Here is a 15320-nt window from a genome sequence, read left to right on the forward strand (position 1 = left end):
CAAAAATACTGTAGCTGATGAGAAGAAAACATGATTTTTGTAGCCAGTACAAGTCTCACAGACAAACTTCTTGCAGAATGGTTGAGGGGGATGGTGGGACTGCGCAAAATTTACTGTTGGATGTTTAGAGGAAGGTTCAAAGGCAGGGAAAAGCAGGAATTAAGGCATCAGGAAAGCACAAGTGTGAGAAAACGGAGGGGACAATAAAATAAGGCAATCACAACTAAGCAGGCAGCTGGTCAGTATGCCTTTCTGTCTGAGCCCTGTGACCGGCCACTGAAGTCTGCCCTACCTTCTTCTTGAACCCTATTCACAACTATTTTTGATTTGAGTACAGGACAGTAATTAACACAAGTCTGCCTAGTTCGCAAATAAGAACCCAGAAGGTGGAAAGACGCCAGGTTCTGGCCAGAGGACTGGACAAAAGGCTTGTGGACATCAAGCCAGGCTAGTCAGTGAATACATCGGGAGGTCTGGGGGAGCATGGCGGGCCAGGCAGGTACCAGAGACACCTATAAAGTAGGGCTGGCCTAAGCAGCAATCCTTAGAAAAAGGATTTATTCACGCTGTTTGTGTTTCTGTGGATGCTTTTAAGGCTGTGGGTTCATGGCTGGCCACACCTATATGCCGTTTGTCTGTTCCCATGTGTGCATTACTGGAATGTGCACTCAGTCTCACTGCTGGCTGAACCTGGAAATAGGAAAAGCAGCTGTCTCGCAAGAGAAGGCCTTAGCAAGCGGTAGCCTGTTTCCAGACAGATCTATAGCAGCAAAACCACAGAAAAGCACAAGATACAGAAGCGAAGACATGGGAAATGGACTGCTGACACAAGACTAAGTCTAACCATCTCTTCAAAACTTTTGGATGTTCTATCATATGAACGTACCTTCCATATTCAAAGCTCCAAGCGTTGCTAGTCTGGCAGCTTTTAGTCCAAACCCCAAATAGCTGCAAACAACAAAGACGTTACAGTTTAAATTTTTGCACATCTGGTATGCTTCACCCATAGCCTTTTCCTAAATCCTGGAACACCCAAACCAAATTTTCTCCCTCTGCTTCCCACAAGTCTCCCCTCTCTACAAGAGAGTTCCCTTTGTCAGAACAATTGCAAGTACCAAGAGTGACGCAAACCCAAGAATTACAAAGAGCTGTAAAATGGGTAAATCTAAAACTGCAGAAAATGGTTAGAACTAGTGCAGCATTTCTACAAGACATTCATGAAAAGCAAAAATGCGCAATCTTAAAAATAAGGGAGAAAGAAGGGTATGTGAGCAGTGCATGGGGAATAGGATGGCCATTTTTACATCACACGCATAAGACTATGTGCTCTTAGAGCAGAACTAATAGGAGAACTGTGGAATCTCCCTCTGTGCCTGGGAGCTGTTCCTTTGTCTGAAATTCACCTCTGTTTGACTCCACAGGTTACTGCTATATCCATTACAAGCTAGGATGTGAACAACATGAGAATGTCGTTACACGTTGCTGCCTTCAGCAACACAGCTAGATTAAAAACCTGTTGGCCTTTCATTGCCATCTCTGTGTTTGGCTACTTATCCCTTTAGTCATGTCAATACAAATGTTTGCAGAATAATCAGAGTTCAACTAACCGCCACCTCCCTCATTTTTTAGGAGCTGATTTTCAATCCCAATTATTTTAACTGATCTAATGGACTGTAGTGGTGAATACAGCGATCGGTTACATCAGTAAACATAAGCAGTAGGAGAGGAAGACTATTAAACCAGCTTTGCTGTCAGGTAAGCATATTCTGCAACTGACTGAGATTATAATATTCATCCCACTAGTAATGGGCTGGAACCAACTCTTTATCATATATAGTTGAGTTCTCATTGAACTGTAAGTCATGCAGGTGAACTCTCTGGATTTCACTTCAGACATCTCAGAAACTTGTCAGCTTCACACAGCAAGCAATGACATTATTCCAGGCCAAGCATCCCCTCCAATTGGTTCAAGAATCTGTTGTGCTCCATGATTTGTATCGGCTTCCTTTGTTTGTCTCTCTTTGCTTTACATCAGCCTAGGTTTTACTTTTTGTCCATTTGCTGATGAGATGTGTTATTTTGAACTAAGAAGGAAAAAGTCTCGGGAAGGTCCTCTTCCCAAATCTCCAACCAGGTTTAATTCTGACTATGGGCATCATATCCACCTATCTGTTTGGTCCAGAAGACTTGGCTTGAATCCAGTAATAAGAATTCTTCTCTTTAAATATAGTGACTCATAATGCCTCCTTGTCATTTGACAGACTGAATAATATTGCCTTGCAGTGACATTAACCATGATCCTGGAATGTTTCCAGTCACCGAATGTCATGTTCCACTTGAACTAATGTTTCAAGCAGATAAGAAAACTAGTGGAAAAAGTCACGGTCCCAGCAGCTGGTAGCGGGATGACATGGCCATCTGTGGTTAGCTTGGGGGCTGCAGAAAGACTGATTTCCCCAGCGGAGACAGCAGCCTTTTTGCTCCTCACCTGTGGGTATAGAGCTTGTAGGTGCTATTAAACATTTCAAATGAGGTAAGAAAATCCCCAGGGGTTTCCTTCAAAGTTTCCTAAAAGTTAAGTAAAAGAAGAAGTTTTTTAGTTTCTATTATGCAATAAAGAATAACCAACTTTGATGTAAAATCACAGATACACCTGTAAGGTTTACTACACACTCATCTGATCTGCTTTGAAAACAAACAGTTTTCCAATGGTGCCCACTGCTGTAAATCCTGCAGCTTTTAACACTGGGTTTATTTTTGTGTTATTTTAATGTATAATTGGGAAGTGCAGCAGATCAGGATGAAAATACTTTCTAATTCAGGGTACTTGAATTTTGCAGAGAACTTATGCACTAGTCCCCACTGAAATCAGCTGCACTAGAAGCACTATAAACTTCTGCAAGTCAGATTAGACACCTCAGTTTAGGAACTCAGAAGAATTAAAAATAGAAAGTAAAGTACAGGCCACATTTGCACCATGTTAAATGTCATGATAATGCTCAAAGAAACACTGTGGCCCCTCACTCCCTGTCTTAGGGCTGCTTCACCTCCTGGTTTAAGTGCTTTCCTCTAAATTAAATTCTTGTCTCATCACCTCCAGTTTTCCTCCTTTCACAGTCTTCTCTCTGTGCACACCTCTGCCCTACTGGTACTCAGTTCCTAACCTCTTGCCACATTAACTCTAATATTCTTGCAAATATGAACCAGTTTAGGGCTCATATACCATTTCTTTGTTTCCAGTCCCTCAGATCTCAATCTGAGTTTCTATCTTTCCTCTGCTAGTGACCTCATTCTCCCATCTCTTCTTGGCCCTGTGCATTTGTACCAGATATTCCGTTACTCTGGGCCAAGCAGCAGAACCTCAGAGAGGACTGAAGCTGCTGGGTCCCTGTAGTGACAATTAAAGCAACCAGATACAGCAAAAAACTACCAGGCAGATCTGGAACAGTAAGGACAGAAGCCTGCTCAAAGAGATTTGGCAGTATTCAGCTTGGGTTTCTCCTGAACAAATACAAATTGAAATTTGTTTTGAGCGTCTGGTAGATTTTCACTGGAATGGCAGTCATATCCTTGACCCAACACACCCAGATCCTGCCATATTTTGAGTTCTGTTCCTAAACCATGTATCACAAAAAATTTTAAAAGGAGAGATCCTGATATAAAAGAAAACAACTGGCTTTTTTGATGCCTTACTTTCACAAATATGTAGAAATCCTCATGCTCCTTGCAAATGATGCAGGCACCAGAAAAGCAATTTCATAATGATAATGACTGGTTTTCAGTTGCTCATAACTTCAGCAATAATACCATGAAAAGCATAATATTAGCTTAAAAACAGCTGAATGCAGTTACCATTATATGCCTTCCTATTTGCCTGTACTAATCATCATTTCATTAGTGAATCTCTTACTACTACATATTTTGATCAAACCGATTACAAGAGCAAAAACGTGACGGCTCAGATTGCAGGAAGGGAAAAATATCCCTCTGCAAATCAAAGGGGGAAACCCCTGCTAATTCCATCAGATGGGAAAAGCTTTCCATAAACATCCTCAGCTACGTAGCGCTTTTCTGTATGAACTGGACAACACAGGCGAGAAGCAGACACAGTGTACAAGCAGGAAATGTGAACCTTGACTTCCACACTGCTCTACGAACTCACAGCAGTGGGCCTGGCCAGCAGCAAACCCTCCAGAGCTTTTCCTGCAAGGCTTTAAGACGACATTTGAATCCTGAGCTGCAGCTCAGCCTACTTCACAGCTCTATTTATTCTCCAAAACCCTGACATGCAACACCCTTTCCTGTTGGTCCAGCGCCTGCTTTAGCAGGTGTTATCAACACAAAACAGAGGGCAAGCCCAGAGTACTCGAGGCTTTGCCGAACAGGATAAGGTTGCACGTCATGTTTCAACATGACCCACTCTCACAGAATTAAAATGACCTGATACGAAAACCGTGTGGTTTGTGGTCCCCAAACACCCTTTGAGCATCTCAAATTCTGTAAACAAGACAATGTTAAACAGAGGACTCCTTCAGAAAGAGTGACAAAACCAACTTCACAGTAGTATCAAGGTACAGAATGCTATTTGGCCCTTCCAACACCCATGGAATTTTCCCATGCAAACTTTAGACTTGGGTCCCAGTCCAAAGTGTATCTGAAGAGCTACTGAATTTCTGAGACATTGGAACAGGTTGCCCAGAGAGGTGGTGGAAGCCTCATCCCTGGAAGTTTTTAAGGCCAGGCTGGATGGGGCTCTGGGCAACCTGATCTAGTGGGAGATGTCCCTGCCCATGGCAGGGGGGTTGGAATTAGATGATCTTTAAGGTCCCTTCCAACCCAAACCATTCTATGATTCTATGATTCTGACAAAGCCAGCAGAGATGGGCTGAGGGACAGAGAGGGGAATTCCCAAAGGAAATGAGAAGAAATTGATAAGAAAAGAAAACAGGACTGACTGTGCTAGTACAAAAGATATTTGCCCCATGAGACATCCTCCACACCCCCTCCAAAATTCAGTGAGGATTTTTTGTCGGACTGGGAAAAAAAAAAAAGATAAGTCAGAGCAGACTCTAAATTTACTGTAATATGCAACAATACTCCCTGGAAATGTTCTACATTTATTGAATACAAATATCTGCATTAATGGGGCTTTCCCAGCCTGGGTCCAGAAAACAAAAGCTGTTTCTATTTGGTTTTACCCATTTGCTTGCTTTCTTTTTATTTCCTTGTTATCCAGGCTCCTTTGTTTGCAAGCGCCTATCAGCCAACTGCTGATGTCAAAGCCAACAGAAATACAGATGTTCTGTACACCACAGATGTTCTGCTTGAGCCAAGTGGAATCAGAGAGCACAGCAGTGCTCACGTCCCTGCCTGGCCTTGCAGCCCCAACCCACGCACTTTTAACCACTCCTCACCTCAAACCTCGGCAGGAACGTGATTTGAGTTGAGGCTCCTCCCAGGTCCAGAGTCCCAACAGTGTGCTGGTTCTGGCCAGACAGCTGCCCTGCAAACAACATCACACTCAGAGCAGCCCCAAGTGCAAACTACTGCCTGTAGGGTCAAGCAGCCACAAAGCTACCATGGTATCACAGCAGCAGGAGGGTTAAGCTGGCCTTCAAAGACAAAACACATCACGGAGAAAAGGCAAGCAAACAGAATTTTTGTAATACGAAAATATTCAATGGACTTTCTTCCTTGATTCTAATTTCACCTTCAAAGAGACAAAAGCTGCAGACATCCAGCAAAAGCTGAAAGTAAGTGACAAAGTACTCTCCTGCAGAAGACTGTCAGGGAAGTCAAGAGAGAGTACATAAATTCTGTAACCACCAAAGAGCTGGTCAAGAGCAGTAGAAGAGGAAGGACAGTAAAAGCAGAACCAGCTATTATAATTTCTCTTCACCCAGAGCAGCTTTTTTGCTTGCTCATGTATCTACTAGATACTGATTTTCTTCTCTCTTCATGAAACTGCGTTCCCAGAACTTCGTAGAGCCAGCAGGGCTAAAGCACTGCTGCATTCCCTATTACATCATTTTTAGTTGCATAGTTCATGCTGGCACGAAGAATACTGTTGTTTCCACCTTCTAACAGGTTAGCAGTACCACTCTCCGATGTACGTTACAGAAGCCAGCTTGCCAGTGCTTCCCAGTCCTGAGTAAATCCTGGCACCTCATGGATGAAGATGCCTCCTCCTTACTACAGGTGTGGCTCTCCCTGGAACAGTCTGCCCAAGACAATCCACTGCTTTAGTACTGGTGCCACAGTGGGGACAAAAATCAGGACATGGCAACCAAGACAGAGGAACTTAGGGTGATCACCTCTACAGGAGAGACTCAAGCGCATATTTAGAGAGCAGTTATCCAGAATTAACTACCTGTCAAAAAGTTCACAGTGATCCAGGCTAAAATTCCTGCAAAGAGCAAAAAAAGAAAAAAAAAAAGTCACCACTGAATACTCCCACAATCTTCTGCCCACACTTACCACCGCCCCACATGTTATTTATTTACCTGGAAATCATTATTAACTTAATGTAAGCATCCCATACTTGAGAGATTAATTCAAATTTATAATTAACTATAAAATCCATTATTGCTCTATTAAAATCTCACAAACTTGATTAAGCAGAATGTCTGGAATATCTGTGCAACTGCAGCATGCACAAATCATGTCTATTATCCAAACAAAATACAAAGAAGTAACAAGCTGACACAATGCACACATTTCCTTGGGGAACTTTTTATCCCGCAGCATTTCAATTCTTAACCTGAAATTTGCATACAAACCACCCTGTGTTTTAATCTTGTGGTTTCAGTAATTACACTACAGACATAGCGGCAACCAGTAAAACACAAACAACTCCTCTGACTCCAGAGGCTTGCTTGATGCTGTTGTGATTCTCACTCAAACGTAAGCAAACATGTGACAGCAGAAGAGGTGGGATTTTTAAATAAACCTTGGCAGGCTACACTGTGCTCTACTGTGCCTCATTTGTCCTGCTCCTGCTCCCTGTCAATACAACACTCGTTCCTACTATACAATTCACCCGTTAATCCTAGTGACAAACTATACATTGCACTATATTTCATTAAATACCTGCAGACTTTATGTTGCTTCTCCTTTTCTCTTGGCCCATGTGGACAGATTTTTCCCTTTGTTTAAGTGTCATGATAATTCTTTTTGCTATCTTTGAACACCTTCTAAACTGGCAATAGAACTGCCAGAATGAAATGTTCAGAACTGAATGTAACGTCACATGACTCTTTTCCAGCATCCATGCAGAAAGATTATTCTCTAAAGTCACAGGTCTGGATATGTGGCCGAAATGTCACAGTGGCATGTTCTGCACTGGAGAATCATCACTGAGCTAGTTAGGCAGCATTAGCCTCCACACTCATTTCTGAGACAAAATTCTGTTCTGGAACCTCAGAAGGTTTCAGATGAACCTTCATCTAGCTAAGTCACAAACCTCTTTACATATCTTCATTTGTAGCCTAACAGCTGACCAGGTAATCAACATCTCCTAGGAAAAGCAGGATTGCATTGTTTCAGACAGGGCTAGAAACCTTTTATTTCCCCCCCCTCAGTTTAGTGATCATTTATCTTTCCCTCTCACATTCATAAGTTTTCTCTTTCTCTTTTCACCATGTTTCTCTACTTCCACTTTTTTCTCCTTAAATGTACCTTCATAAGACCCGTCCATGATGCTAACGCTATCTTCTGGAACAAGAAATGGTGATTCCTCAAAGACTTCTCTCACCTGAAGAAAGAAAAAATTATTACCTTCCTTGGCCTTAAAAGTCTTTTTCTCCTCTGAGGGTGACAGAAAAAGTTTTATTTTTCATAGCAATAGAAAATAAGACAAGTATGTGGAATAGACAATATTCTTCCTCTTTAAAGGGACAGAAAAGAAAGAAACAAGTATTGCAGGTCTCTCTCCCCGTGCCTTCTATCCACATCAAGATAGAGGCTTTCAGGACCATTCAGGAAGGTCTGTAAAGTCTGTGAGTTTCATGCTATCATGGGATTACAGTAATTTTTCACAACTTAAATTCTCTTATGCTAAACAGAATGGAGAACCGAGTCATGAAAGATGAAACAAGGAGATCAATACTAGTGCATCCAAAAGATCTTAATATTACCTCTAAAAGTAGAGCCTGAGCTTTCTCTTCTGACAGCAAGCGCAGTCCAGCTGTGGCTTTTAACACTACTGGGGTCTTCTTCCAGAGGTGCGGTGGCACAGCATCTATGGCCATGTCCAACAATCTTTTGACACTTTCAGCACCCTAGAAGGAAAAAGATATTTTTCCTATGGCTTCCTCCAACGGGCCATCAGAACACAGGCCTCTCAATTCTCTCTCAACACTAGTGAAACCAGTATTCAATAGCATCCACACCCAAGATAAGTGTAAAAACTGGGCTAGACATTTCGCTAGAACCTTAAAGAGAACGAATGTCTGCACTGGAAGCAAGGGTATATTCAGAGACACATCTCTGGTGAGAGAAGCATCATTATCTGTGGAAGGTATTTTTGGGAAGGATGGACGGAGGTGAGGGAACTGGTTATCTGATAAACCTAAACATCTTGCTGTATGACAAAACTAAATGGTGATTGAACGTGCAAAGGTCAGGATGAATGTCTGCAGATTTCACTAAATGCAATATGAGAATTCCAAGTGTGTCCATAGCAAATACTGTAATTAAAATGCCAGCTGTGGAACAGTTACCACGTGAGGTACGGATATCACTGCTGGGCTATCAATTATTTACACTGCTCTAACAACTAGAGTTTGGCATTAGCGACAATCAGTCTCCTGTGAAATGTCTAGAATTTGGGGTGAATTCTTCTCCTCTCCTACCCAAAAAACCAAGACGATTCGGTGAAATAATGGGAGATCTCAAAGTTTTTAAAAAATATCCAAAACCTATTCATTTTCCACAAAGCTTCTCACTCAAATTCCTGTAGCACTGAAGGCAACTGAGAAACCCGAAACTCCCCCTGTGCGAGGGCCCCAACTCCAGGACTGCTAAAGCACACAAGGTAGAGTATCTAATCTGTCATTTCTCTAGCACCTCCTTTAGCTGTCAAAGAGCTCAGTGTCAGCATAGGGCATGAGGAAACTGGGTGCTTACTTCAGAAGCAGAGAATACACTCAGAAATATTAAGGACTAACTTAGCAGGCTATGTGCATCTTCCCCTTCTTCACAACTCAGTAACAAAAACTAACTTTTGTAGATCTGACTATACACACACAAAAAATTTAAACATTTTTAGGGGTCAGATAAATTAACCCTCTTTGCTCATCAGTGTAACATGACTAAAAAAGGAAAACCCCTGTCTTAATCCCTTACTTCTAAATTAATCAAAACAAAATATGCCCATTTTGTACTGTGAGCAGCACTGAAAAATTTCAACCACAAGGAATAACTGAGAAAGTTGTTAGTAAATGAGACAGGAGTATATATTTACTTGAATTAGGGGTAGCGATAGGGAAAATCAACATTGAATATGAATGTATTTGAAATTCTCAAAGGCATACAGACTAGTTATATATAGCATTTAAGCAATTAATTAAGCTGTTGTTTCACTGGTGAAATATGTAGAACAGCTCCCATTTCACTGTGTAGAAATGAACTCACAAAAGTAGAGGAACACATTTAGAGAGCCAGCAGTAGAGTCTTCACATTTTTTCTTGACTCTCTGCAATGACTTGAATCGCTTGGTAGAGTCCAACTGGTACTAGCAGAAGGAAGACCAACTCACACGGAATAAAAGAGATTCTCACCTTTTCAGGCTGATCAGCATATGCAGAAAGACCTGGCTTCACAGACTCAAAGATTTCTCCTTCCAACTCTGGAAGGTTTTCTGCAAAAATGAAACAATACATGAAACAGCCAACAACTCAAATATTTTCCTTTCGTTTCAGAGAGGTTGCCTGCAACCCCCGTAAAGTGACTATCCTTGATTTCCCCTTGCAAGCAATACTATTCCCCTCCTAAAACAAGCACTGCTCCTTCACTTCAGGAACACATTTGACAGAATGTTGCCCTTGTACCCTCCAAGTTCACAAAAGATTCATTAAGAATATGTCATTATAATTAGAAGTATGGTCATTTTGCATTTGTGAACTACAATGAGTTACAGCAACATAGCATGACTGTTGCCTAATCTTAAAGCCATTTGAAGGACAAAATGTAGAAATCTTCAGTTATTCCCAAATACTGTGCTGGGAAAATAAAAACTGTTTTAGCAAGCTGGAACCTAAGTCAACATACTCCAAGTGCACAGACTGACACGGGGTCTTACCTGGGCTCTTCTGCACAAAGGTGTAAATATGAATCCGGGTTCCAGTGCTTCCTGCATCGAACATTATGCCATAAAATGTGTTGGCTTTGGCATTTATAGGGCACGTGTTTGGCGGAAAGAAATCCTGAAACCACATCTCCCTGCTTGAATGGGAAAGAACAAAGGACAAAGAGGAAAATGCCAGTGCTAGAAGGACGGGAAGTCTGGAAGATGCCATCTTGCCAGCACCCCTTCAGGCAGTCAAGCACGGATCAGCAATCACAGAGCAGCAGCAGCAGGTCCTGTAGAGAAAATAAGCAGAATTACCAAGAGCCCTCTCCTTAAAACGTCTGTAGGATAAGTAAGTAAATCAGTCTATACACGTATATTCTCTCTGTTAGATGCTTTTCAACACCTCACACAAAAGATGTAATGTACTGCACTTGGGGCTACAACCACATCTTTCAGAGAAAGGGTTTCTCTCCATTTCCCAAATGCATAAGAGTAAAAGTAGTTTGCTTCCCTGTATTTCTAGTCTTGACTTTATTTAGACAATTTTTTCAGATTTGGCTTGAGGTTCTCCACATTTAGAGTGCCCAGAACCTCCAAAAAGCCCAAATGTTATCCAAAAAAAAGCATCACCAAAGGGGAGCTCAGGGCAGAACCACTTTATGCTAACATTTACACACTTGAGATGCTGTGACAGAACACAAGTGTTATTCAGAGTCACAAACAAAGAGAATTTCATCTTGGGCTAAGAACAGCTGCTGGGAGAGATTAGTGCACAGAGAGAGAGAAGGCATATCCTCCCAGCAGCATCCTCGTCCCCAAGAAAAGCCTGTGCTGCACAATAGGGACTGAACTCTAAGGGCTCTGCCTCATCGCATTTTTCATACTTTTCCTTCTTGTCTTCAGTTTTCATCATTTTCTCCTGACACAATTTTCATTTTCAGAATTACATAAAACCCCAGCAAAACCCCACCACACTCTCACACCTAGACCAATCGCCCTGAACACTTGGGCTGCTTGCAGAGCTGCTGGCAACAGCTTTGACGAGCCAACGCCCCGAAGTTGTGTGACACAGTACTGGCTACCGAGATAAAACTACATCTCCACCCTATTAACATGAGTATCTCTGTGTATGTTTCCCCTAAGAAATGCTAATAAAGAAAAGATATGAGCACAGAAATGATAGGGTTTGTTAGGTGCCCAGGTCGAAAAAGGAGGAGAATATATAGCTACCTTTGTTATTTGCATTTTAACAGCAGAAAAGAGCATGTGGCCAGATGCCCCACCATATGCAGCATCGCCTGCACTGACAAACACACACAGCACTCGGCACACAGACGGCGCAGACAGCTCCTTATCATTCTCCTGACACTTGGTAAGACATCCATCCGCCCACAGCACTGAGTGTTCTACTTCATATGCCTGTTCATCTGCTCTGCCCGAGACCCTCACCCACCTCTAGCGCTTACAATCTATTGTCTTTTAGAGATCTGCTCAGCCCCACTACGTTCATTCTCTTGAAATCTTTATTTGCTATCTCTATCCTACATTTATTCATTCCTTTCCTTTCTATGTGAACCTCACACAGCCTCTATTTCCACACATACTTCTTCCACACCCAAAGAACTCACCTATCCTCCACTACCTTTTACCACACATTTAGCCCTTGTACGACTTATTTCCATCCTTCACCTTTGTCCCCAGTTACAGCAAAGTGAGATTAACTTTCACCCATTCTCAGTAAACAGTGTCACACTGGATCGATCCTTGAGCGTCTCTCTAAATCACTCAAGTTCAGCAATCTTCAGGGCGAACAATGCCCAGCCCACTGCAGAAGGGTAACCTTGCCTGTCTTCTGTGACCTCGATTTGTATCCTCCCGCTCCTGGTAAATGCAGAGGACCTGCAGGCAGAAGCACAAGCTCTTGATCCACTCTGCCTCAGAAACAGAGGAAGAAGAGACCTTATGACTCCTCAAACAGGCAATAGCCCTGGCCACCCTCTGTGACAGATGAACACAAACTTAGTTCTAACCTGTAACAGCTTAAAAGCGCTACTCCGAACAGAGTTCATTAAAAGTGCTAACCAGTTTGGCAGCTTCGTAGCTATGGCTTTGCACTAAGATGCAGCGGGCATTGTCCACAGTTGATTCATCACAGCAAGGAGGTCTCCTGAAAATCCAAGCAATTGTGCTGTTCTAACAGAGCATAAGCTGCATTAGTGAGTACAACCTTCCAGCTGGTCAGAAGAGGTGCTGTTACCCTCATGAAACGTAAAGATTTTGCTTACTGAACCATCACAAACACAACCCAAGCACCTGCCTTAAGAACAAACTCCAGAGTCCGATTACAAACCAGCACGTGACACTTATGCAAGCCTCAGAATCTCTGATGATCCGAAAATATCGGAGCAACTGCCACCATTAACACATACTTTTCTTGTCAGATCTACTACTGGAGGAGCCTTAGCCCAAACTTCCTCACTAAGCTTCTCCTTTCTATCCCTTCTCAGACATCCACCGCCATTCCACGCTTTCTGCTCTCTACTTCTCTGACTTTTTTCCTTTCCACTCATAAAGACAAAAAAAAAAAAAAAGCCAAGCACAACCACCTTGGCATTTTATTTTTGTTCACCCTCATTAAGAATAAAAAAAGTTTACTGAGCCTCTTTGAAGGGTGGTGAAGACCATTCAGTCAAGCACAGTAGCAAAACAGTGTCCAAAAGAAGCGTAAAAATAGATGAGAGTAAGAAATCAGAGACGAGAGAGAGAAATTGGCAGAGCATAACAGAAATGGCAATGGAAAAGGAATCTGGAAAGAGAAGGTCTGAAGAAAGCACGGAATTAAAAATTAGGGTAGAGATAGACAAGAGATTACGTACTGGGAAGAAAAAATATTTCCTGAAGAGTTCCTCTGGAACAACTTCAAACCCTAGCTGCTATTAAAACACAACAAGATGGATAAAACGAACAACAAACAGAAAGGAGAAACCAAGGTAACAGTAATACGAGTACAAGTTGATTAATATAAGCAAGCGGTAAATGCACAGATCACTATCAGTAGGCTCCAGTTACTGGCTTATAAATGAGTAGGAACAATCAACAGCAACTGTGAATACGTTAGGCACACACCTGAAGCAGGATGGAAGCAACAGCTATTCCACTCCAGAGATTCCTAATGAAAACCACGTCGGAGCGCTGCGACAAGAGACACTGCGCCTGCACTTTCTCACTTCCACTTTCAGCTAATAGGAGTGGACCATGGATTAGGCAAATTATGAAGTCACGAAGGCACATAAAACATCAGTTGAGCTGCTTTATTAAAATCTGTGTTTATCATTGCTCAATACAAGCAGTGAAACGTGGTCAGATAATTACCCGGGACAAATGTCAAGAAGTTGAAAGTTAACCGAGTTCAACAACCTGGTAAAACATTGACACAGCATTACAGCTGACCTCAACAGCACTGGCCTGAGCCCAGTGACACCAGGCAGAAAGCTCATTTCCCAACACAGAGAAACACATGCAAATGTCATCTGTGCGAGGCAGATTTTAGATACTAGAACAAAAAGTTGAAGCACATCCAGTATAAAGGTTTGGGAGCTATACAAGACTGTACTACCCAAAAATCTTGGCATGGTGCACAGAGACTGCCAAGACTGGATGCATGAACAGGAAGAAAATCAATCAATCAAATAAACAAATAAAACCCCTCCAAACCCCCAACCAAACTCTCGTTAAACAACAAACAATGCCATAACAATAAACCTTAAGACAGCAAAACACAAGCCCAGTCAGAGCTCACCATATACAGAAACACTGGTAATTTTCAAGACAAGAAAGTCTCACCCACGTTTTTCAATATTTTTGACAAATGAAAACATAGCAAGGGGAGTATCTCCCTGTAGAAAGGAATCTGTCTGATCTGAGGGGAAGGAAAAGCAGTGTGTCTGAGATACCCAAGAATCTATCTTGTTTCCTAAAATATTAATGGGAAATACTTGGATATAAAGAACGTATTTTAAAATAATTACAAATATTTACAATATGTAAATATTTTAGGAAATAGACAAATTATCTAATTAAATTCACATTGTTATCTATTGCTCAAGCACACCAAAAATCATTCAGAACGGAAAGGCTATTTTCTGCACTGAAACAGGAACAAAATCTATTTTCCAGATGAGCAGCTCTTTCATTAACAAGATCTGTTTCCCAGATGAGCAGCTTTTTACACTTAACACTCAGGACTAGATACATCCACATTTACTTTTGCAGAAACAGAAAGTCATTACTTTTTTTTTTTGAAGTTATTATTATCTAGTAGAAAAATGCTTTCTTGGGGTTGTTTTGACATAAAAACCCCAAGCTTCTTAAAAATCACAATAGAGAGGAAGGGAGGGGAGATTTTATTGTTCTCTACAACCACCTGAACAGAGATTGTACAGAGGCAGGATCCGTTAAGTTCAACCGAGTAACAAGTGACAGGACGAGTAAATGACCTCACGTTGTGCCACGGGAAGTTTAGGCTGGATACTAGGAAGAATTTCTTTACTGACAGGGTTATCAGGCACTGGAATGCTTTGCACATGGAGTAAAGAGTCCACTTTGGAGATACTATTATGGGTGGCCCAGGGCAGTGGTGGATCCCCTGTCCCTGGAGGGAGGGATTTAATAGTCATGTAGACACAGCGCTCGGGGATATGGCTTAATCGAAGCCTGGTCAGTGTCACGTTAATGGCTGGACTCGCTGATCTTAGAGCTCTTCTCCAATCTGGACAACTCTGTGATTCTGGCAAAGACCTGACTGAACGCACTGGCTCAACCTCCCACCCTTTCGGCCCAGGCAGCGGCACCCCGCGCTGGGCACACACCCATTTGGGGCGAAACTCTGGCTCTGGAGCTTTAAACGCCAGAAACACGCAGCCCCGCCGCACCAACACGCGTTATCAACAGGTTTCTTTTCGTTTTTTTCCCCCCTCCCCGTATCGAGGCTCCAAACGCGCGTTATGTACCTATTCTCACTTCTGGCCGA

General features: G+C 42.2%; 1 protein-coding gene across 1 annotated transcript in view; it reads right to left on the reverse strand.

The window, feature by feature from the left end:
- ENTPD5 (ectonucleoside triphosphate diphosphohydrolase 5) overlaps positions 1-13884 on the reverse strand; it is a 17816-nt gene extending 3932 nt beyond the window's left edge. The window contains exons 1-9 of the mRNA XM_009866647.1: positions 13757-13884; positions 10301-10581; positions 9780-9859; positions 8136-8279; positions 7678-7753; positions 6371-6406; positions 5415-5503; positions 2489-2568; positions 887-948 (exon numbers count right to left, since the gene is read on the reverse strand). Of these exons, the coding sequence (XP_009864949.1) occupies positions 887-948; positions 2489-2568; positions 5415-5503; positions 6371-6406; positions 7678-7753; positions 8136-8279; positions 9780-9859; positions 10301-10517 (784 nt within the window). The 5' untranslated portion in view covers positions 10518-10581; positions 13757-13884. The remainder of the gene's footprint in view (positions 1-886; positions 949-2488; positions 2569-5414; positions 5504-6370; positions 6407-7677; positions 7754-8135; positions 8280-9779; positions 9860-10300; positions 10582-13756) is intronic.
- Between the last annotated feature and the right edge of the window lie 1436 nt (positions 13885-15320).

Source organism: Apaloderma vittatum, unplaced genomic scaffold, assembly GCF_000703405.1.
Source record: "Apaloderma vittatum isolate BGI_N311 unplaced genomic scaffold, ASM70340v1 scaffold11883, whole genome shotgun sequence".
In the NCBI taxonomy this organism is placed as follows: domain Eukaryota; kingdom Metazoa; phylum Chordata; class Aves; order Trogoniformes; family Trogonidae; genus Apaloderma; species Apaloderma vittatum.